Source organism: Pseudophryne corroboree, chromosome 9 (genome assembly GCF_028390025.1).
Source record: "Pseudophryne corroboree isolate aPseCor3 chromosome 9, aPseCor3.hap2, whole genome shotgun sequence".
Lineage (NCBI taxonomy): Eukaryota > Metazoa > Chordata > Amphibia > Anura > Myobatrachidae > Pseudophryne > Pseudophryne corroboree.
Window position 1 is genome coordinate 257,469,865 of NC_086452.1, and position 22,729 is coordinate 257,492,593.

Below are 22,729 nucleotides of genomic sequence, written 5' to 3' on the forward strand. Positions count from 1 at the left end.
TCATAGACATTTGGTCTCTGTAGTCTATTCAGCACCACTTGCATCCCATCATGGGAAAGATATGTTAAATCTTAAGTAAAAATGGGAAGTAGGTATTGGCCCTCTCCCTCAAGAAATATGGGAAGTTACAATGGGTAGCCCTCGTATTTCTACTACTACTACTGTCCGATTTCAACAAATTCAGCTGTTTATACTCCATAGGGTTTACATTACACCAGAGCGATTGCTAAGGATAGCGGGCAGACTAGGTGACATGCCCGAAGTGCAGCTCGCCAAATGGTACATTCTGGCATTTATTATGGTCATGTTCTGTAGTTGCCTTGTTCTGGAAAGCGGTCATTAAGATTATCCATCTGACAGGGATGCCAATGGATGTTTGTACCCCACAAGTGTGTATTTTAGTGACTTTTTACAAGGATTTCTTAGATAGATGCACTCAATGTTACTTTATTAACCTGCGTAGCTTGTCAAAGGTATGTGTGGCTATATTATGGGTGACCTCTATCGGCCAAACCACTGGTGCATGGATATCTTTGGTCAATGAGGTTGTTGGGTATGAAAAGTTTACATACTTGTCCAGGAAGGCGGAAGCCAAATACCTCAAAATATGGGATATACGGTTGACGTCTCCTTATTAGAAATGCCGTGGGGGCCCTAAATGATAATACAATATAAATTAATGGGTCTCAATTCCCAAATTGATATTTCACAAATATGAATATAAAGGATATTGAAGCAGAACTAATATACAGACTGTGTATATTAGTTCTGCTTCAATATCTAATATTGTATTATTTTGATGTCTTATTACACCACTCACTTATACATATGAATCAAAATACAGAATTTCCAAAATGCAAATCAGAGACCACAACTGAATAATATTTGTAAACCAAATTATTTATTTTGTTTTTCTTGTAATGTACTGTTTAAATTTTAATTGTATACCAAAATGAAAAATCAATAAAAAAAAATAATGAATTTAAAAAATAATCTTAACAATCTTATTAAATGAAGTTTAATTTGCAAAAGATGCTCACAATACTTAAAGAATATATACAAATTAAATACAAAGATGGTCTTAGGTAACTAATTTTCTTATAAATACAAAGGGGGAGATTCAAATGTTTGAAAAGTCAGTTGGGAGTCTGTTTTTTTCCTATCTAATAGACAGGAAAAAACAGACACCCAACCGACTTTTCAGACATTTGAATTCCACCCTAAGTGTTAAAAAATGATCAGTCTCACATAAATCTGTTCGTGGGGAGATGCAAGAAGTTTGAGCCATCCATGTCATATTAGCTCCCAAGAATTGTACATAGTTTCATAGTTTTACATGGTATTTTATGCCTGTCTGGGTTGTCATACAGCCCGCCTTCTGCTGGCTCACTAGCTTATGTTGGTGCTAATTATGGCACTAAGGAGGTAGAGGGTACCTGCTGCCGTGTCCTGAAGGCTTAAGCAGAGGCTTCACTTCAGCTGTCCGGCAAGTGACTCCACCCCTGCTCTCTCCCATTGGCTGTGCTGGATAACACATGCACAGAAGTGCATGTGACTAACTCCTGCTTGCCCTGCACAATGCTTGCTGCTCTGTCTTTGATAGAGACTAGGGATGGCCATCGACCATCAATGATTCCTAATCATCGAGGGTTTACGGCCGATGTCAAATAGTTTTGCCATCGATGGGAGAGAACCAGATGGTTTCTCTCCATTGATGGCTTAGCCTAAACAAATTTACATATTTTTTTCTTAAAGATGCTGGGACACGGGGCATAGTTCCGCCCCCAGCACCCATGAAGCCCCACCCCCAGTCTGTGATTGGCCTGTGAGTCATTCACAGACATAACAGGGATGGCCATCAATGAGTAAAACCATCAATGGTCTCCGATAGCATAGTTAGTGACCATCGATGGCTACTAACAGTTTCGCCATTGATGGCAAACACACCGATGGCCATCCCTAATAGGGACTATCACTGTACCAGTACAGGAGGAGGTGTGACCAGCAGCAACTGAGGATCTGCGCCCAGACACACATGGTCCCAACTGCACTGCACCTTCCCCTGCCCACACCTGACTCTACCCATACATTCTTGTCTCTGTCTGCTTCTCCATGCCCCCCATGTATTTGTAGCTGTCACCTGTTGTCTATCTCTGCATTTGATTTACCCCTTTATCACCAGTTTTGTGTGTGTGTGCCTCTATCTGCCCTAACAGTGTGTACTACCATCCCTACCCAAGTGTGCAAGTGTGACTGTGCGCCCCTCCTGTGTGAATGTGTCCCCCCTCCTGTGTGTCTCCTCCTCATTTGTGACTGTGTCCCTCTCCTCCTCTGTGTCTGTGCTCCCCCCCCTCCTGTGTGACGGTGCCTCCCCCTCCTGTGTGACGGTGCCTCCCCCTCCTGTGTGACTATGTCCCCCCTCCTGTGTGACTGTGTCCCCTCTTCCTGTGTGACTGTGTCCCCTCTTCCTGTGTGACTGTGTCCCACTCTCCAGTGTAAATGTATACCCTCTCCTCCTGTGCGACTGTTTGTCCCCTCCAGTGTGTGTCCATGTACCCAACACTTGTGTGCGTCTCCATCTCCCCTCCTGTGTGTGTCCCCTCTGTGTGCATACCCTCCAACATTTTACACAGAAAAATCGGTACAAATCCGAAAAAGGGGCGTGGTCGCGGGTAAAGGGGGCGTGGCCACACCCCTTTTCCTATACTTTCAATGGGAGTTTGGAGAGCCAAAAATCGGTACAGACCATAAAGAAAAGGTACTGTACCTATTAAAAAGGTACAGTTGGAGGGTATGCGTGTGTGTCCCTTGTAGTGTGTGTGTGTTTGTATGTCAATTGTGCGTGTCCCCTCCTGTTAGTGTGTTAGCAATGTGTGAAAGAAGCGTGTCACTGTGGAGATCACCTACAATAAAATTTGCCAGCCAGCCTCTGGAAGTGTGACAGCTGCGAACATGGAGGAGGAGACACCCGGAGCAGCGTAAGGTCAGTGACAGCAGTGTTGCAGGGTGTGCAGAGGGTGACTGGGGGAAGTGAGCTGGCTGCATTGCTGGCTACCTGTGACAGTGTCAGTGCAGAATTCCAGGCCCACTTCTTCCCACCACTACTCCCTTCTTATCCCCTGCTTCCCACTACTACTCCCATCCTGGTCCCTACACCCCGTGCTCTGCACTACTAATACAGCCACCCTGCTCCCTGATCTGCACTACTACTACTCCCAGCCTGCCTCCTGCTTCCCATCATCTACTCTTAGCCTGCCCCCTGCTTCTCACTACTACTCTTATCCTGCCCCTGCTACCCGCTGCTACTTCCATCCTGCTCCCATCACTACTCCCATCCTGCCCCTGATCCGTACTACACCCACTTTGCCCCCCACTTCCCACTACTAATCCCATCCTGCCCCCTGAACCACACTACAACTCCCATTTAACCCTTGCTACCCACTACTAATCCCTTTGTACCCCCTCATTTTAAAATAGGTTGTGTGTGTGAGGGGGGGGTGGCAGACAATAATTCTGTGCCTAGGGGCGGCCTGACCCTTAAATTCGCCACTACACTGAGGTATGGAGGGGTCTGTGATGTTATCTTTAAGGCATTTAGGGGAAGATGTACCAATCAATGAAAGTAGTGGAGAGGCGAGCCAGTGGAGAAGTTGTCCATGGCAACCAATCAGCACTGAAGTAACATTTATAATTGACATACTATAAAATTCTGAAGAGCAGCTAATTGGTTGCCATGGGCAACTTCTCCATTAGCTCACTTCTCCACTCTTTTTACTGCTTAGTACTCGAGTAGATTAACATGTCATGTGAATATTGAGTCACCATACAAACTTTATGACCTATGAATAAAACCGTTATCTGTTCCTATGATCGGATTTGCATACTGTACATCTGCTTGACCTCCTGTTTCCATGCAGGTCAGAGGTCGGGAAAATATTATTCAGCTCTGTGCTAATGTAAGGTCTTCTACTGAAATCTAGTGTGTATCATTTACTAAAAGAATATATATAGAATTCTTCTATGGGGTATATTCAATTAGGGTCGGATCCATTCCGACATGCATTTGTCGGAATGGATCCGACAACCCCTATTTAATCCCATCTCAATTCGACTTTAAAAAAGTCGAATTGAGATGAGACCTGTGAGCGGAGGATAGGGGGGAGACCAGCGGGGACAGCCGCGGGCAGACGGAGGAGAGCAGAAGGATGTCTCACAGCTGCCAGACCTCACGGCAGTGTCCGCTCGGCTCCAGCAAGCGTGACCTCACTTGCTGGAGTCGGGTGGACGTGAGCAGTGCGACTGTGACACATCCTCCTGCAGTGCTGTGCTGTAGTGCCGCTCTCCCCTGTCTGCCCGCGGCTCTCCCTCGTCTCCCCGCGGCTCTCCCACCTCTCCTGTAAGGTCCCTCATCTCAGTCCGACATTTTTTTATGTCGGACTGAGATGGTCGGAAACGGGACCAAATCCTGTCGAATTTGGCCCCTTTTCCCTCAATAGTATGTGAATCGGCAGCTATACCGCCGATTCATGTACTATCAGACAAGTCGAATTCCCCGACTTGTCGAATAAAAATAGCGGGGACAGAATAGGTCGAATCACGCAGGGACCGGTATAAAATTGTCCCCCGGCTGTGGCATTATCTCTCCAGCTAGTGGAGCCCGGTGCTGGTGTTAAAAATACGGGTGACCGCTACGTATTTTGTCCCCCGTATTTTTTGCACCAGGACCGGACGCAGAGCCCGGTGCTGGTTGTTAAAATACAGGGGAACCCCTGTCATTTCTCCCCCCGTATTTTTACAACCAGGACCGGCTCAAAGAGCCCGAGGCTGGTTATGCTTAGGAGGGGGGGACCCCACACATTTATTTCAGGGTTTTTAACCCATTCCCACCCCTTCCCACTGAAAAACATGCTCTGATCTCTCCATATTATTTTAGTCAGTAAAAAAAAATATATATATTCTTTTAAAAAATATATAAATAATACTTGTGGCTCCTAATAGACAAACCAAGTAGATAATCCCTTCTAATATAAATAGATATGCTATTAGCAACAAAAAAAAAACACACAAAAAAAAAACATGTTTTTAAATTTTTTTATTAGATCCCGCCAGCAAAATGAGGCGGACTGAAATTGACGAAATGACTGTCGAAAAGCACTGTTGTCGAATCGACATTCTTCAATTGAATATACTTTTGTCGAAAAGCCGCATTTTTACCATTGCAGACATGTCTAATTTGACAACTGTCGAATTCCAAAAAGTCAAATCTGATACGTCCGTTTTTTTGTCGAAAAGTACTGTATTGCATTGTCGAATCATTTTTTTGTGTCGAAAATGCCCCGTTTTTCGACATTTGCGGCAATTTGACCGCAATTGCATATGGCCCTTAGAGTCATACTGATGTGTCCTCGCTATTTTGCTCAATTTGACACAGCATGCAAAACACGGCTAAGCTGTTTTCATGAGTAGCCAGTGGATGGATTTTAACATTTTTGTTTGCCACAATAGAATATGTGTAAAGTAACATAATACTTGCCTACCTGACCCTCTCCATGAGGGAGAAAATGCTCTGTTCCTGGACTTTCCTGGTAATGTATGATTGCCATCACCTGTGGTGAGCTAGTTAATTGATAAGAAAGGTGTTTCACCACAGGTGATAGCAATCATACATTACCAGGAAAGTCCAGGAACAGAGCATTTTCTCCCTCATGGAGAGGGTCACGTAGGCAAGTATTAATAACATATTAAAATTAAGAAAAATCATAAGGCATGGCTAAATCTCTGAGTCTGTCTATGGAAGGATGGCGGTCGTTAGGTCAACATGCATTAGGCCGACATGGTCATTAGGTTGACATGTACTAGGTCATAGGTCTGCAAATTCAGTCCTCAGGACCCCACACAGTGCGTGTTTTGCAGATCACCCAGTAGGTGCACAGGTGTATTAATTACTCACAGACACATTTTAAAAGGTCCACAGGTGGAGTTAATTATTTCACTTGTGATTCTGTGAGGAGACTTGCAAAATATGCACTGTGTGGGGTAATGAGGACCGAGTTTGCAGACCTATGTACTAGGTCGACACGGAAAAAGCTCGACATGGGTTTTTCACTTTTTTTTTCTTTTTCATACTTAACGATCCACGTGGACTACAATTGTGTACGGTGCTGTATTATGGTCTCACTTTCTGTTAAGCTGCTTGAGTCCTTTTTGGAGAAAAAATATCATCATTATTATTATTATTATTATTATTATTATTATAATAGTACTGTCAGTCTCATCAGGAGCTGTCTTTAGCAGAGATGTCTGTGTAATTCTTTTCAAGAATCCACTTTACCTAGGTGGTCATTCCGAGTTGTTCTCTCGCTAGCTACTTTTAGCAGCAATGCAAACGCAAAGCCGCCGCCCTCTGGGAGTGTATCTTAGCATAGCAGAATTGCTAACGAAAGATTAGCAATTCTGCTATTAAGTATTTCCATGCAGTTTCTGAGTAGCTCCAGACCTACTCCTAGATTGCGATCACCTCAGTCCGTTTAGTTCCTGGTTTGACGTCACAAACACACCCAGCCAGCCACTCCCCCGTTTCTCCAGCCACTCCTGCGTTTTCTGCTGGCACGCCTGTGTTTTTTAGCACACTCCCGGAAAACGCTCAGTTACCACCCAGAAACACCCGCTTCCTGTCAATCATTCTCCGATCAACAGAGCGACTGAAAAGCTTTGTTCGCCCGTGAGTAAAATAGCATAGTTCTGTGTAAAATTGCTTAGCGCGTGCGCCCTGCTGTGCATACGCATGCGCAGAACTGCCGGATTTTAGCCTATTAGCAATTCTGCTAAAAATTATTTTTCATACTTAACGATCCACGTGGACTACAATTGTGTACGGTGCTGTATTATGGTCTCACTTTCTGTTAAGCTGCTTGAGTCCTTTTTGGAGAAAAAATATCATCATTATTATTATTATTATTATAATAGTACTATCAGTCTCATCAGGAGCTGTCTTTAGCAGAGATGTCTGTGTAATTCTTTTCAAGAATCCACTTTACCTAGGTGGTCATGTCATTCCGAGTTGTTCTCTCGCTAGCTACTTTTAGCAGCAATGCAAACGCAAAGCCGCCGCCCTCTGGGAGTGTATCTTAGCATAGCAGAATTGCTAACGAAAGATTAGCAATTCTGCTATTAAGTATTTCCTTGCAGTTTCTGAGTAGCTCCAGACCTACTCCTAGATTGCGATCGCCTCAGTCCGTTTAGTTCCTGGTTTGACGTCACAAACACACCCAGCCAGCCACTCCCCCCGTTTCTCCAGCCACTCCTGCGTTTTCTGCTGGTTACCACCCAGAAACACCCGCTTCCTGTCAATCATTCTCCGATCAACAGAGCGACTGAAAAGCTTTGTTCGCCCGTGAGTAAAATAGCATAGTTTTGTGTAAAATTGCTTAGCGCGTGCGCCCTGCTGTGCATACGCATGCGCAGAACTGCCGGATTTTAGCCTATTAGCAATTCTGCTAAAAATAGCATCAAGCGAACAACTCGGAATGACCACCCTAGTACAAATGTTATAATGTATTTCTTATGATGTAACAATTTTAGTAAGTAGTTAACATTACTTAATGTCTCATACACAAAGTAATCTCTTTGGAGGGTATCCTCTTAGCAGCAGTAATTTACAGCTGCTAATAGGTTCGCCGGGGTCTATCCAGTTAGCCCCGGTGCAGTGCATTCCTCGCCCCGATGCTGGTACTTACCGGGGATTATGCTTCAGGTGCCTCATCTGAAGCATAATCCACGATATGAGGCCGCCGGTGCCGTAATAACACATGGAATTGGGAATTTAGGGGCTGATTCAGGTTGGATTGCAGAAAGCGATCCAACCGCAAAAATTACAAAAAAGATGCATGAGCAGCACCTGTCCTGCGCATGCGCCCGCATTTTCTGCGGGGTGGGACACAGAAAATTTGATCGCCTCTGCTTACGTTCGTGCGGCGGGGGAGTGGCAATGTTCCGTTTCTTAGGCAGAGACAGAGCGTTGCAGGGGCGGAAGCGGTGAAACGAGGGCGGTGTTAAATAAATGGGAGCATAGCATGAGCATGATCGTGGCAGCTATGTGATATCACACGCAGCCACCATGATCGGAAAGATGGCAGCGGGTCTCCTGTGGGCGCAGCAAAGCTGTGCTGGCAGGAGGCTACCCTAGTTCCTACGATATAAGCAGAAATTGCAATTCGATCGCAATTTCTGCTTTATCAAGGGGGGAGGGGAACGGCGTTCAGCCTTGCCCTGTGATGGGCGGCCTCCAGCATACAATCTTATTGGTTGCGAATTATGCTACTTACAGAATTTGCAATCCAACCTGAATCAGACCCTTATCACGGATCCCATGTGTTATCGCACTATCGCTTCGATACAGTTCCTCACAGGAGACTGATGATCAAATTAAAGGAGATTGGCCTAGGAAAAACTATTTGCACATGGATAAGCAGCTGGTTGGATAGCAGGGTACAGCGAGTAGTGGTCAACGGGAAGTCCTCAACCTGGTCCCCATTAGCCAGTGGAATACCACAAGGGTCCGTACTCGGACCACTACTGTTCAACATATTTATCAATGACCTAGAAATAGGCCTGGAAAGCACAGTGTCAATCTTTGCAGAAGATACTAAACTGTGTAAGGTAATTAAATTCAGAATTGGATGTGGAGTCCTTGCAGAATGATCTATCTAAACTTGAACTCTGGGCGTCTAAATGAAAAATGAGGTTCAATACAGACAAATGCAAGGTTATGCATTTTGGGACTAAAAACAAACTTGCATCCTGCATATTAAACGGGGAACGCCTAGGGGAAGCAGAGTTGGAAAAAGATTTGGGGGTATTCATTGATAATAGGCTTAATAACCGTACACAATGTCAAAACGCAGTAAAGAAGGCAAGTAAGGTGCTAGCGTGCATAAAAAGGGGAATTGAGACAAGGGACTCGGATGTAATCATGCCGCTGTATAAGGCATTGGTACGTCCGCACCTGGAATATTGTGTTCAGTTTTGGGCACCATTGTATAAAAAAGACATCAGTGAACTCGAAAGTGTTCAAAGGCGAGCTCCTAAATTGATTAAAGGCCTAGAAGGACTGGACTATAAGGAAAGACTTACTAGGCTGAATATGTATACACTAGAAAAGAGGCGCCTAAGAGGAGATATTATTAATATCTTCATATATGTAAAGGGACATCACAAAGAGTTATCAGAGGAATTTTTTATTAGAAGAACACAGTTTAGGACACGTGGGCACTCGCTGCGACTGGAGGAGAGAAAGTTCCGAACGCAACGGAGGAAAGGGTTCTTCACTGTTAGGGCAATCAGGATGTGGAATTCCTTGCCAGGGAGGGTGGTAATGGCGGACTCTGTAATTGGATTTAGAATAGGAATGGATACATTTCTGAATGAAAAAGCTATCCAAGGTTATAATACTTAAAATATCAACATGGTTAATCCGGGGGTAACATGAGTTATAGTAGCCAACTAGTCATAAAACATTATTTAGCAAGTATGTAGAATCATAACAACTTAAAACAGGTTGAACACGATGGGCAATTTGCCTCTATTCAACCTCAAATACTATGTTTATCGCGTGTCCGTTTTTGCATGATAACAATAGCTTCTAATTGGATACCGCGAAAATGACCAACGCCGATATCAGGCCGTTTTATCAGACAAAAATGGATCGCAAGTAATTGGATACCCCCTTTGTCTCTCCGATCTCTGGCACAGCCAATTTCCTCAAAATGTGGTCCAATAAGGCCTTCACAAAGCAGGATATTATAGGGCTGATGGTTTACGTACAACTTCAATGGTGAGGGATCTGCGCATTCAGATGTCGCACTGCACATGTGCAGATCTCATGTATTGCAAGCTGCAGCATGATTGACTTGCTACGACCATTTGGTGATGGAGCAAGGGTGGGGACAAGCAGTGTTGGAGAAAACTGTGGCATCGCTCGTGTTTTCAAGGCACGCTGAAGATTGCTGAAGGCTACATTACACTAATGCTACATAAGTGGCTTATCGTGGAGCCAAAAAGTGGTTTTATATTTGTTACATTTCAAATAGTTTATTGACCGTTTTTTAAGAGAGACCTATTAGCCTATCTTAGTGTACTTCCTCTTTTCCTCAGGATTTCCGACCCACCTTCACCTTTTTTTGTGTTATTGTTGATTTCTTCTTCAGAGTCCATAGTTGATCAACAGGATTGACACGTGGTGTAGGTGGTTGGATAAGGATCGGGCACCAAACAGTTAAGCTTTTGAGCTCCCAGGATGCACTGGTTCAATCTCCCCTATAACCCTTCCTCCTGGCCAAGGGAAGTCAGCTTTTTGTTTGGTGCGGAAGGAGCCGGACCACAGGTAAAACGATGGGGCTCCATCGCAGATGTGCACTCCCAGCCGGGCTATGCGATCCGGTGCCTAGCCCCGCTACAGGAGTACACAGAGACACTCCCATTGTAGTGAATGGGTCGCGTGCGCATCACGGACACTGCGATGGGCGCACCTAGGCGGCGCGCCCAGGCACAGACCGAGCCACAATTAGCGTGGCTCCATCTGTATGCGTGTCTTAGATGTATTGTGACAACCACTCCAACAACTTCACGCCGGTGCTGCGACATCAGTAACTACGCTGATGATTTTGGCAGGTGCCAGCAGGGGTTAGCTAGCAGGCCCACGCTGACGATCCTAGGCTGCGGCTGGAGCACAGGGAGAAAGGTAAGGTGACTTTCCTGCTCGAGGGATGTTGCGGTTTTATAAACAGCCTAGCTGTCTCGATTGGAAGCAACAGCGCTGACGTAGGGCGTTCACCTCGGCTGCACCCCCGCTAGACCACCAGGGCTCACAGGCTCCAGGGATAAATTTGGAAGCCACAGAACCCTGGGGTGGACATCAGCAGTGGGGAGAAGGCCCTTCCCCGGTCACCCCTCCCCACAGCTAAGGTGGCGAATTAACTGCGGTTTTCCTGCCTTGAACTGATTTGCCCACTTACGTTTAAAAGAAGCGACATGGGGGGGGTATTCCGACTTGCTGGCACGCTGCCGTTTTTCGCAGCACAGCGATCAGGTCACTACTACGCATGCGTATGCACAGCAATGTGCAGGCGTGTCATATGGGGTGTAGTACGGCTGACCGGCGGTCAGGAGACCGCCGGTCAGCTTACCGACGCCGGGATCCCGGCAGCATACCGACGCCGGGATCCCGGCAGGGAGGGGCGAGTGCAGGAAGCCCCTTGCGGGCTCGCTGCGCTCGCCACGCTGCGCTCGCCACGCTGCGGGCTCGGTGGCGACCTGCGGTCGCCACGGTTTCTGTTCCCACTCAATGGGTGTCGTGGACACCCACGAGTGGAAATAGTCCCTATTGGTCGGCATGCCGACCATCAGGATAGCGAGCCGTCGGGATGGTGGAGGAGGTCATTTGACTGTCGGTCAGCTGACCGGCGGTCACATGAATACCACCCGTCATACGGGTACAAAGCGGATCGCTGGGCAATGAATTTAACGAAAAATCCATTCGCACAGCCTATCGCAAGAAAATTGACAGGAAGAAGGCGTTTGTGGGTGTCAACTGGCCGTTTTCAGGGAGTGCTTGGAAAAACGCAGGCGTGTCCAAGCGTTTGCAGGGCGGGTGTCTGACCTCAATTCCGTCACTGGACAGGCTGAAGTGATCGCTTCAGCTGAGTAGGTTTAGACCTGCTCAGAAACTGCACAAACTATTTTTGTAGTGCTCGGCTGCACATGCGTTGGCACACTTGCAAAGCTAAAATACACTCCCCAGTGGGCGGCGACTGTGCGTTTGCATGGCTGCAAAAAGTAGCTAGCGAGCGATCAACTCTGAATGACCCCCATTATACATGTGTCTGCTGCTGTAATCGTTGTGTGGGAATATACACTCTGTGCAGCAATATACGTTTGGCGACAATATACTCTGGGCGAAATTGTTACAGCAAGACTTCAGGACCACTGGATTCAGCCTCCCTGTATACCTCTCTCAAGGGCCAGGTTACACAGCACTGACTCCTACCTACCTCTGTGGTAGGTAGTTGATTAAGTACTCGATTCAGTAAGGATTGCAAATTCTGCTTAAAAGCAGAAATTGCAATTCTTTTGTTTGCATGCTGGGGGCCGGCCATCGCAGGGCAAGTCCGCCCCAGCATGGTAACCGCAACCGCCCCTCTGAGACCATGCCGAAATTGCGGTCACTGAAAGTAGGGAAGCCTCCTGCCGTCGCAGCTTGGCTGAGATCGTAGGAGGCCGCCTCGTGATCGCAGCGGCTGCTTTTGACGTCACGCCCAGCCGCCCCAATCATGCCCATGCCACGTCCCCCGCTCGCCCCACCATGCCTCTGTGTGGCCACCATGCCTCTGTTTCCCCACCGCCCCCACAACGCTCTGTCTCCCCCTTGGAAATAGAGCGCTGCCGCCCCCCTCCCGCAGTAAATGCGGGCACATGTGCAAGACGGGCCCTGAGCATGCGCCTGCACAGCCTAAGTACTTTTTGCGGTTGGATTGCACTTTGCTAAGGGCCCAATTCAGGCCTGATTGCAGCAGCAAAATTGTTCTCTAATGGGCAAAACCATGCCCATGTGCACTGCAGGGGGGGGCAGATGTTACATGTGCAGAGAGAGTGAGATTTGGGTGGGTTATTTTGTTTCTGTGCAGTGTAAATACTGGCTGCTTTATTTTTACACTGCAATTTAGATTTCAGTTTGAACACACCCTAACTCTCTCTGCACATGTTGTATCTGCCCCCCCTGCAGTGCACTTTGGGGGTAAATCGGAGTTGATCACAGCTGCAAATTTGTTATCAGCTGGGCAAAACCATGTGCACTGCAGGGGGGGGGGGGGGGGGGGGGGGCAGATATAATATGTGCCTGCACTGTTTTGTGCGGTAAAGTCCATAATGACAATAGTTGAACATGAGCCAAAGCCTAAGGCTCCAATTTTTAAATGACAGAAAATAGTTAAAGCTGAATTCCCACAATCAGATCAGCTTGCTGAAATGTTGCGGGAAACATGGGGTACTCCAAATAAGAGGTGAAAATGGCTTCTTTTTACCCTCTTCCACCAGTAGAATGCCAAATGGGAAGTACTGTACCTCCCACAGTTGATGCGCCTGTGGCACATCTAGTGCGCACTTTTACATTGTCAATACCAACATGTCTTCTTTGAAAGACCTGACAGACAGAAAAGTTGAAACCTGTCTTAAAATCTGTGTTTTCCCTTACAGGGGCAATTACAAGGCCAGCTATGGCCTCAGCATGGGTGGCCAGGGGTGTTGCAGGCTAGGTGGACACATTAGAGGATTATCTCTTGGTGGACCCCACAAGAGATTCTGTTTGGAACAGAATTGGACAAAATAGTGGCTACCTCAGCAGCCTCTAAATCAGCATTTCTGCCCTTGGCATCAACTACAAAACCAAAGTCCTCTGCTTTCCAGTCCTTTTGGTCCTAGGGTAAAGCAAAAGGACAGGCTTATTCCAGACAGTTTCAATCAACTGTTAGGCCTAAAACCACAGAGACCTGGGCAGCCCGACATCCGATTTCCAAATCAGAAGACAAACCTTCCACCTGACGGCACAGGCCTCCACCTGGGGAACCCCAGGGTGGGAGGCCGACTATTGCAGTTTGCACAGGTGTGGTGTCAAGTGATGCAAGAAGTGGTTTCTCATGGTTACCTTCATGAAGCGATCCCCCCAGCAGTTCTTTTGCACCAGCCCGCCTTTAGATTCAGTCAAGGCCAAGGCTTTACGAAAAGCAATTCAGACCTTACTGCAATCAAGAGCGATAATATCAGTTCCCTCAACACAACGAGGACTGGGTTTCTACTCTACCTTTTTCCTGGTTCAGAAGCCCAATGGGTCCCATTGGCATATTCTCAATCTCAACACTCTGAACAAATAAATTTGGGTACCCTGGTTTTGTATGGAAACTTTACGGGCTATTACCCTGGCAATGGAGCTTGGGGGATTTTATGGTATCTGGACATTCAAGATGCCTACCTGCATGTACCTATAGCACTCTCCCATCAGCTCTATCTCAGGTTTGTGATTCTCCAGCAACATTTCCAATTTCAGCCACTTCGCTTCGGGCTTGCTACAGCTCCTCAGGTGTTCGCCAAAATCATGGTGGCAGCTCAGCTTCGTCGCCAGGGGATATGGATGTTTCCATACCTGGATGACCTGCTCATCCTGGCACAATTCCAGGAAACCCTCCTCTGCCATCTACAAGTAACTATGACCTTCCTGCATGCTCACGGATTGCTCATAAATTGGGCAAAATCCTCCCTAGTCCCATCCCAATGGATGATGCACTTCTGGAGCGATACTGGATTTAGTTTACAGAAATATTTTCTGCCACTGGACAAAATATCCATGATACAGATGAGTATCTGCAGCTTGGAGCACAGTCAGAGAATATCCATCCATGCAGCTGTGCGGATACTGGGGTCAATGGTTTCTGCATTCGTCATGGTAGGGTATGCCCAGTTGCATTCAAGGCCGCTTCAACATCTGATTCTCTCCAGATGGAATGGACAGCATAAGACAAAAGAATCCCAGGCAATGATTCTTCCTCAGGAAGTGCATCTATTACTGCCCTGGTGGCTACAAGAGTCCCACCTGGACAAGTCGACCCTTCTGGATCTCAGACTGGGATCTCCTGGCAACGGATGCCATTCTCCAAGGCTGTGGAGCTGTAAGAGGTCAATACTCTCTTCAGGGCTGTTGGAACAAGGAAGAGAGTGGTCTCTCAATAAATCTGGAGCTTCGGGCCATCTACATGGCACTCACTCATGCAAAGGAAATACTTCAGATTCAGATCCAGTCAGACAATGCCACTGCAGTAGCCTACCTCAGTCGCCAAGGCACTCACAGCCAGATGGCAGTGAAGGAGGTAGGCCGCATCCTCAGGTGGCCCGAACACCATCATCCAGCAATGTCCGCTGTATTCATAACAGGAGTCCTAAAATGTGAAGCAGACTTCCTCAGCTGGCATGACATTCATGCAGACGAATGTACCCTGCTCCCAGAAGTTTTTCCAGATTCTGTTAAACAAATGGAGGTTGCCAGAAGTGGACCTTATGGCTTCACGTCAGAACAACAAGGTTCCAGTATACGGATCCAGGACAAGAGATCCTGGAGCAGCAATCTTCATGGATGCTCTGTCAGCAAAATGGAAATTTAGTCTGGCAAATCTATTCCTGACAATTTCCCTGTTGCCCACGGTGATTCGCAAATTCAAACAGGAAGGCAGCTCCGTGATATTGAAAGCTCCAGCTTGGCCCAGACACAATTGGTACACAGATCTGCAGAGGCTATCAGTGGACACACCATTGCTGCTTCCTCAACGACCAAATCTCTTCATTCAAGGTCCTTGTCTCTACTCACACCTGGATCAGCTGTTTTTGACGGCATGACGCTTGAGTCATCCATCCTAAAGGCAAAAGGGTTTACACAAGCTGTAATTCAAACGATGCTTCAGGCAAGGAAACCATCCTCAGCCCACATCTGTTACCAGATCTGGCATGCATATTTCTAATGGTGTGCTACTAGAAGTTATGAGCCTCGATCCTTTAGAGTTTCCAAAATCTTGACATTCCTTCATGCCGGAATTGGCAGAGGTCTCCGCCTAACCTCCCTTAAGGTACAGGTTTCGGCTTTATCAATATGGTTCCAGAGGAAAATTGCAACTCCACAGGATGTTCGCACTTTCTTCCAGGGGGTTCTTCACATCCAGCCTCTTTTTGAACCTTCTGTCTACTCACACCTGGATCGGCTGTTTTTGACGGCGTGGTGCTTGAGTCATCCATCCTAAGGGCAAAAGGGTTTTCCCAAGCGGTAATTCAAATGATGCTTCAGGCAAGAAAACCATCCTCAGCCCACATCTGTTACCAGATCTGGCAGGCATATTTCCAGTGGTGTGCTACTAGAAGTTATGAGCCTCGATCCTTTATAGTTTCCAGAATCTTGAGATTCCTTCAAGCCGGAATTGGCAGAGGTCTCCGCCCCTTAAGGTACAGGTTTCGGCTTTATCCATATTGGTTCCAGAGGAAAATTGCAACTCTACAGGATGTTTAGTACCTCCAACAGCTCCTTATGACCCAGGACTAGTTCTGAAGGCTCTTCACGTTCCCCCATTTGAATAGTTGCCCGTGGTGGATCTCAAGTGGATGACAGCTAAAACTCTATTTCTACTGGCAATAGCTTCAGCTACGAGAGTATCAGATTTAGGGGCACTTTCCTGTCGTCCCCTTATTTCTGGTCTTTCACCCAGGCAGAGCAGTTCTCAGAACCTGGTCTGGTTATCTTCCTAAGCTGGTTTCTAAATTTCACCTTAATGAAGAAATTGCCTTCCAGTTGCCGGACCTCACTATGGGAGATGCATCATTGGACGTAGTCTGTGCACTAAGGATCTACCTGGATCGTACCAGTGACATCAGAAGAACAGATGCACTCTTTGGGGTATATTTACTAAAATTCGTAATTTTCAGAATGAGGTTTAAGTTCAAACACGAATGACATTGAATGTGTGAAATTGCAACTTTTTGAATTTATTACGACTAATTTACTATGCTGTCGTATTCTGCATTTTCGTGTTTTCCGATGTCGATGTCATTCGTATTTTTTGGCAGTGTTTTACGGGAATGAATAGTAAAACACTGCCGACATTAACACAATGAATCTCGGCCGGATCTGTCAGATCCGTGCAGGGCTTCATTGTGCACCTTTCGTAAAAAAAAATAAAGTATTCAAAAAATGTGTGGGGTCCCCACTCCTAAGCAAAACCAGCCTCGGGCTCTTTGAGCCTGTCCTGGTTGTCAAAATATGGGGGGAAAATGACAGGGGTTCCCCCATATTTCATCAACCAGCACCGGGCTCTGCGCCTGGTCCTGGTGCAAAAAATACGGTGGACAAAAAGCGTAGGGGTCCCCCGTATTTTTTAAACCAGCATCGGGCTCCACTAGCCAGGTACATAATGCCACAGCCGGGGGACACTTTTATTGTGGTCCTGGCGGCCCTGGCATTACATCCCCAACTAGTCACCCCTGGCCGGGGTACCCTGGAGGAGTGGGATCCCCTTAAATCAAGGGGTCCCCCCTCCAGCCACCTAAGGGCCAGGGTTTCCGGTTTGTTTTTTTGCCAAGTACGTGGATTATACAAAGAACAGAAGATACACTGGATTATGTGAGTATAATTTTTTTCACAGGTACCCCGAGGATTCTACATGGAGAAGAGGACCGAGCCTCGTGTGAACATAGGTAAGTATGTATGTATGGAGGTGTGCATGTATGTAATAAACTTTTACTGTCACGGTGTGTCACGGTTTTCCACCGCATGCTGGTACTTGTGGTTCTCCAAGTACCAGCTTTCGGGGGAGGCTTGCTTGGACTTATAGTACTGCTACTAAAAACAATATTCTGATTTTTTACACTTGGCTATCAGCCCCCCATCCGCCGCCCTTGGATGGGGGGGACAGCCTCGGGCTTCACCCCTGGCCCTTGGGTGGCTGGAGGGGGGGGACCCCTTGATTTAAGGGGTTCCCACACCTCCAGGGTACCCCGGCCAGGGGTGACTAGTTGGGGATGTAATGCCAGGGCCGCCAGGACCACAATAAAAGTGTCCCCCGGCTGTGGCATTATGTACCTGGCTAGTGGAGCCCGGTGCTGGTTTAAAAAATACGGGGGACCCTTACGCTTTTTGTCCCCCGTATTTTTTGCACCAGGCGCAGAGCCCGCTGCTGGTTAATGAAATATGGGTGAACCCCTGTCATTTCCCCCCCCATATTTTGACAACCAGGACCGGCTCAAAGAGCCCGAGGCTGGTTTTGCTAAGGAGGGGGGACCCCACGCATTTTTTTTCTTACATTTAACACTTTCCCACCCCTTACCACTGATAAACATGCACGGATCTCACGGATCCGTGCATGCCTATCAGAACACGGTAAAAAAAAGCAGGACTATTTGAAAACTGCTTTTTTTTTTACGATTTGTATTTATTCACGGCAGTGTTTGGCTATTGCCGGCAGTGTTTGTGAAATACAAATTTTAGTAAATTACCGAGTTCTAGCAAATATCAGGCGTATTTGACCGATGGTGTATTCATTCGTAAATTTTTTCTTTGACTTCAACAAAAATACGAATGCCCTCATCACTGCCGTGATTTGAGTTTAGTAAATTCCCGAGATGACACTTTGAAGAAAAAACACCATCTCGGTCAAAATCGGGAGCTTAGTAAATATACCCCTTTGTCTTATATGGATTCCATAAGAGAGGATGGCCTGCTAATAAGCAAACACTGGCAAGATGGCTTTGGATGACGATCTCAGAAGAGTACCATGAAGCTGATCTACCTATCACAGATAATGTTTCTGCCCATTCTACTCACTCAGTCGGTCCCTCATGGGCAGCACGCTTGGGTGCCTCAGTTGATCAACTCTGTAAGGCAGCCATGTGGTCATCTATCAATACGTTTCTGAAGCATTATGCCTTTGATACCTTTGCCTCTCAGGATGCTGCTTTTGGGCGTCGGATTTTCCTGTGAAATCAGGAGCATCCCCCCCTTTAAATTCTGTTTTGGGACATCCACATGTCAATCCTGTGAATCAACTGTGGACTCTGAAAAAGAAAACAAGAGTTATGGAAGACTTACCATGGTTAACTTGTCTCTTCAAATTCCACAGGATTTACAGGACACCCACCCAGATGCACCTAATTTGAGATTCTTTCAGTATCTCCTTTCTTCTGGTATGGAAGAGTGTTTTTTCTTCTTCATATATACAGGTCTTCCTTTTCGTTAAATTTTACTCCTGCTTTGGGCTTGTTGACAAAACTGACTTCCCTTGGCCAGGAGGCGGGATTATAAGGGAGCTTTGACCGGAGCATCCTGGGAGCTCAAAAGCTTAACCGTTTGGTGCTCGATCCTAATCCAACCATCTACACCCCATGTCAATCCTGTGGACTTCTAAGAAACGAGTTAACCATGGTAAGTCTACCATAACTCTTGTTGTTGTGTGGTGATTGGTGTCTTATTTGTCTTATGTCTGTTTCATTTGGTATTAGAATTAGGGAAAAGAAAAAGAAAAAAGGATCTGTCTTTGGTGCACAGGAATTTAAAATATAACTTTTAATTATTTCATAAAAAATAATAAATTACACGTTATATTTTGACGTGTCTAGTCGATAAACTAATATGCAAAATATTTAAAAACACAAATAAAGAATGTGTAAAGGTGTAACAACACTGTGAATTACAGATAGAAGAAGAAAATACAATAAACAGAAATATGTTTAAAAAAAACTGAGCGTCTGTGTTGTGTCTGTCCTATTTAATCACTGTCTTAATGTACGTCTATATTGCCCTATGTTCAGTTTCAGTTTGTACTGTGTATTGACACAATTATATTGAAGTTGTTAGTTTGATGCTTCTATGTAAGTCCTTGACACGTTGCCGGGAATCCCTAGAATTGCGATACAGTTTATATGTCTCGATATTTATTGATGTAACAAAACAATCCTGTTTGTCTCATAATATGTTCATGACTGATTCAGGTAGCCTGTATGATACAGAAAAAGATAGTATCTTGTATAGTATAATCTCTCTGAGCACTGTATTGGATATTATGTCAGTTATCTAATAGTAACCATTGTCATCTGCATATACTGAATGACTTAATTTTGAGATACCTTTGTTAGTCCACCTCACTTGTAGTGTCAGGTGTCCAATATATATGGAGTGATCTTATAATAATTCTCATATGCAGACTCAAATATACCATCAAATCACCTCTCACTTCTAGGTGTCAGGTGTCTAGTTATTGTATGGTTATTGCAGTAGGTATCTCTGCAATTATATTGCCAATAAATGAGATTATGTGCTCATGAGTATCTGCGTCACACATTAGACTCCCATTAGTTTCGGTCCAATCCTATTATAGTCTCTTTATTGATTACAAATTGATTCTCTCTAATAATACTATAATAAGTCCTATAATTGCTGAACAGAGAGGAGTGCAACTCTCATTATATATATCACTTGATTATTCCTTACACAATGTGAGACAATACAATGGTCTAGTAATAATCTTTTGAGAGTATTCTCAGACAGGATATAAATAAATTTGCTATATATGAAGATACTACTAATCTTTATTCCTCACTAGTAGTCCAGAGTGGCCGTTATTGGATCATATAGTACAGGACAGGCATATATGCATAAATCTCCTATAGAAAAACGAGGCAGCAGTATTGTGCATGGGCTGCGTGTCATCTGATTAGCGCGGACTAACAAATGCCGCTATTAGTCTCTGAAAATACTGTGAGGCCGCTCTGTAATTAGACAGTACAGGACAAAGGTGTATGAGTCATTTATCTGTGGTGTCATATGTAACCTATGTTTGCCCCTGTTAAACTGAGACCAGCTTGATTACGGGCAGTTCTATATAATGCCGTCTATAGTGTCGTTGAACGATCATCGTTAAAACATGCCAGTCAGTTTGGACGATATCGATGTCTGTACTCTCATATTGTCCAAATTGGCCATCAATATCGTCCAGCATGTAGGCTATAAATATGGCTTGCCCATTAGAGAAAAATTTCAGGTCTGAATTAGGCACCATATCTTGGCTGAAGCAGAGTTTCACATAATTTCTCATTATTTGTCGTTATTATTTTTTATTATTTATATATATTCGGGTTATCAAATCTTGAGGTTCTCAGGCTATAGGCTGCTTAATGTCCTATTTCTACCATTACTGTGAAAACCAGGACAGCCATGTTTTATAAAGTGTGTTTATAAACAAATCTATAGCTAGCATATTTGCCAGGTTTGCAGCTGCTATAGAATTAACAGCTAAGGTGGGCTCATCTCCGCTATTTATTCATTGTAAATGTGTTTTTTTCTATAGGTTGAATATCAGTATTCACATAGATTGGTAGTAACTGTCCTTAAGGCCACCAATGTTACCAAAGGAACCTTTGGAGATATGCGTAAGTAATCTTTACAATTTTATGTTTATACGTATGCTGTATATGAATATATATCTTGAATTACAGTATATGTCTTTATAGCTTTAGCCACAATCTAACATATATTTTACTGAAATAATGACTTTCACACGTATAAGCAAACATGCTTTGAGGGATCTGGTTTCTGTATGCTTCTTTTTTTGGGGTATAAGGTGATTTATAAATTAACGGTCAGCCCAGAATACCACAAAGCAGGGCTGTCTTTAGAAATTGTGGGTCCCACGGCCTCTGAACCTCTGGATGCAACATGTATCCTATATATAATTTTATTGAAATTGTCATGTATTACTACTTCTTGTGAGAATTAATCATACAAACTGTTTCTGTCAGGTGTTATGACTGGCAATAGCAGAGTTTTAGATGATGGTATGAATGCCTTAGAATGTAAGCTCTCATGAGTAGGGCCCTCTTCCCTCATGTGCTTATCCTTTTCTTACTTTAATAATCCTCAACTGTACCACATCCAGCAGTTTTTTTGGCCACCTGGAACTTATCTCTATGTTGTTTACTGGTGTAATTATGCTTAGTTACCCTGTACTTGTCCTATATTGTCTTCAACTGTAAGTCACTGTTTTCCTGTTTTGATTATGTGCATATGTACTCTGTAATTGGGCGCTGCGGAACCCTTGTGGCGCCATATAAATAAAGGATGATAATAATAATAATAATGGTAACCCTTTGAAGTGAGAAAAAGTCCAAATGATTTCTGAACCAAAAAAAAAATAGTTTTTATCTGCTATCTATAGGATCAGTTATGCATTGCTGAACACTGTGTTGTCTCCCCTTACCCATGCTACTTCTGATCAGCAGCCCCTGGCCATGGGCAGCAGAGTCAAAGTTACAGCTGACAATGGCTCAGAGGCAGACTTGGGAAGAGAGTGGCAGGGGAACACTTGGGGAGGGATGAGAGTGAAAGCGATACTTGAGGGAGGGGATCAGAGCCACACTTAGGGCTTTTTCACACGCGGCGGTTTTGCCCGGATGGCAAAAAGTCGGACAAACTTTGTCCGTTTTTTTTGCCATCCGGCAGAGTATTTCACACATAACGTCTTTGAGCCGTGTCTAATGCTGTGTGCAAGCGGAGCAGCAGGAGTGGCTTGAAAAAAACCCGTTGTGTGTGAAAGCTCCCATTCACACACACACCGTTCACTGCCTACGAGGACGACATAGCAGCCGGAATTTTCAGTGGATTTTTCTGGCTGGCCGGGGCCGTGTGAAAGGACCTTACCCCTTACATTATTAATTATAATACCGGCATGGGAAAAAGCCATCCGGCTATTTCCCGCCCGGCAAAAACCGCCGCGTGTGAAACAGCCCTTAGTGTGTGATGTGGGTGAGAGGCATTTTTGAAGGATGATAGTAGATGCACACATTGAAACTTCTGTGTGCCTGTTACAGTGGTAGTGAGTATAGCAGACATGGCAGGGGTACAGTGGAAGTGGGGAGGAGGAAAGTTGGGGTGGGGTTTGGAGAAGTTGACAGTCAGGAGATGGTGGTCTCCAGACTTAAGCCTCTGCCCTCTTATGAGATGGGGTCCCAGGGCGTGCAACTCCCATGCCTGACACATCTAAGCTCCGTTCTGCAGCTGTCTGTTAGTAACAGTGACAAACTCTGACAAAGGGGCCACACAGTGCACTGATGATCCTGTCAGAAACTTCTTACAGGCAGACATCTGTGATAGATGCAG

At 45.4% G+C, this 22,729-nt stretch overlaps 1 protein-coding gene and 1 long non-coding RNA gene across 3 annotated transcripts in view; one reads left to right on the top strand and one right to left on the bottom strand.

Annotated features, from left to right (window-relative positions):
* PLA2G4A (phospholipase A2 group IVA) overlaps nt 1-22,729 on the top strand; it is a 772,031-nt gene that overhangs the window by 276,446 nt on the left and 472,856 nt on the right. For both annotated transcript variants that reach the window (XM_063940241.1, XM_063940242.1), the window contains exon 3: nt 20,922-21,003. In XM_063940241.1, coding sequence (XP_063796311.1) covers nt 20,922-21,003 — 82 coding nt within the window. The remainder of the gene's footprint in view (nt 1-20,921; nt 21,004-22,729) is intronic.
* LOC134957967 (uncharacterized) overlaps nt 1-22,729 on the bottom strand; it is a 254,116-nt gene that overhangs the window by 156,787 nt on the left and 74,600 nt on the right. The gene's annotated exons all lie outside the window — the stretch shown is intronic.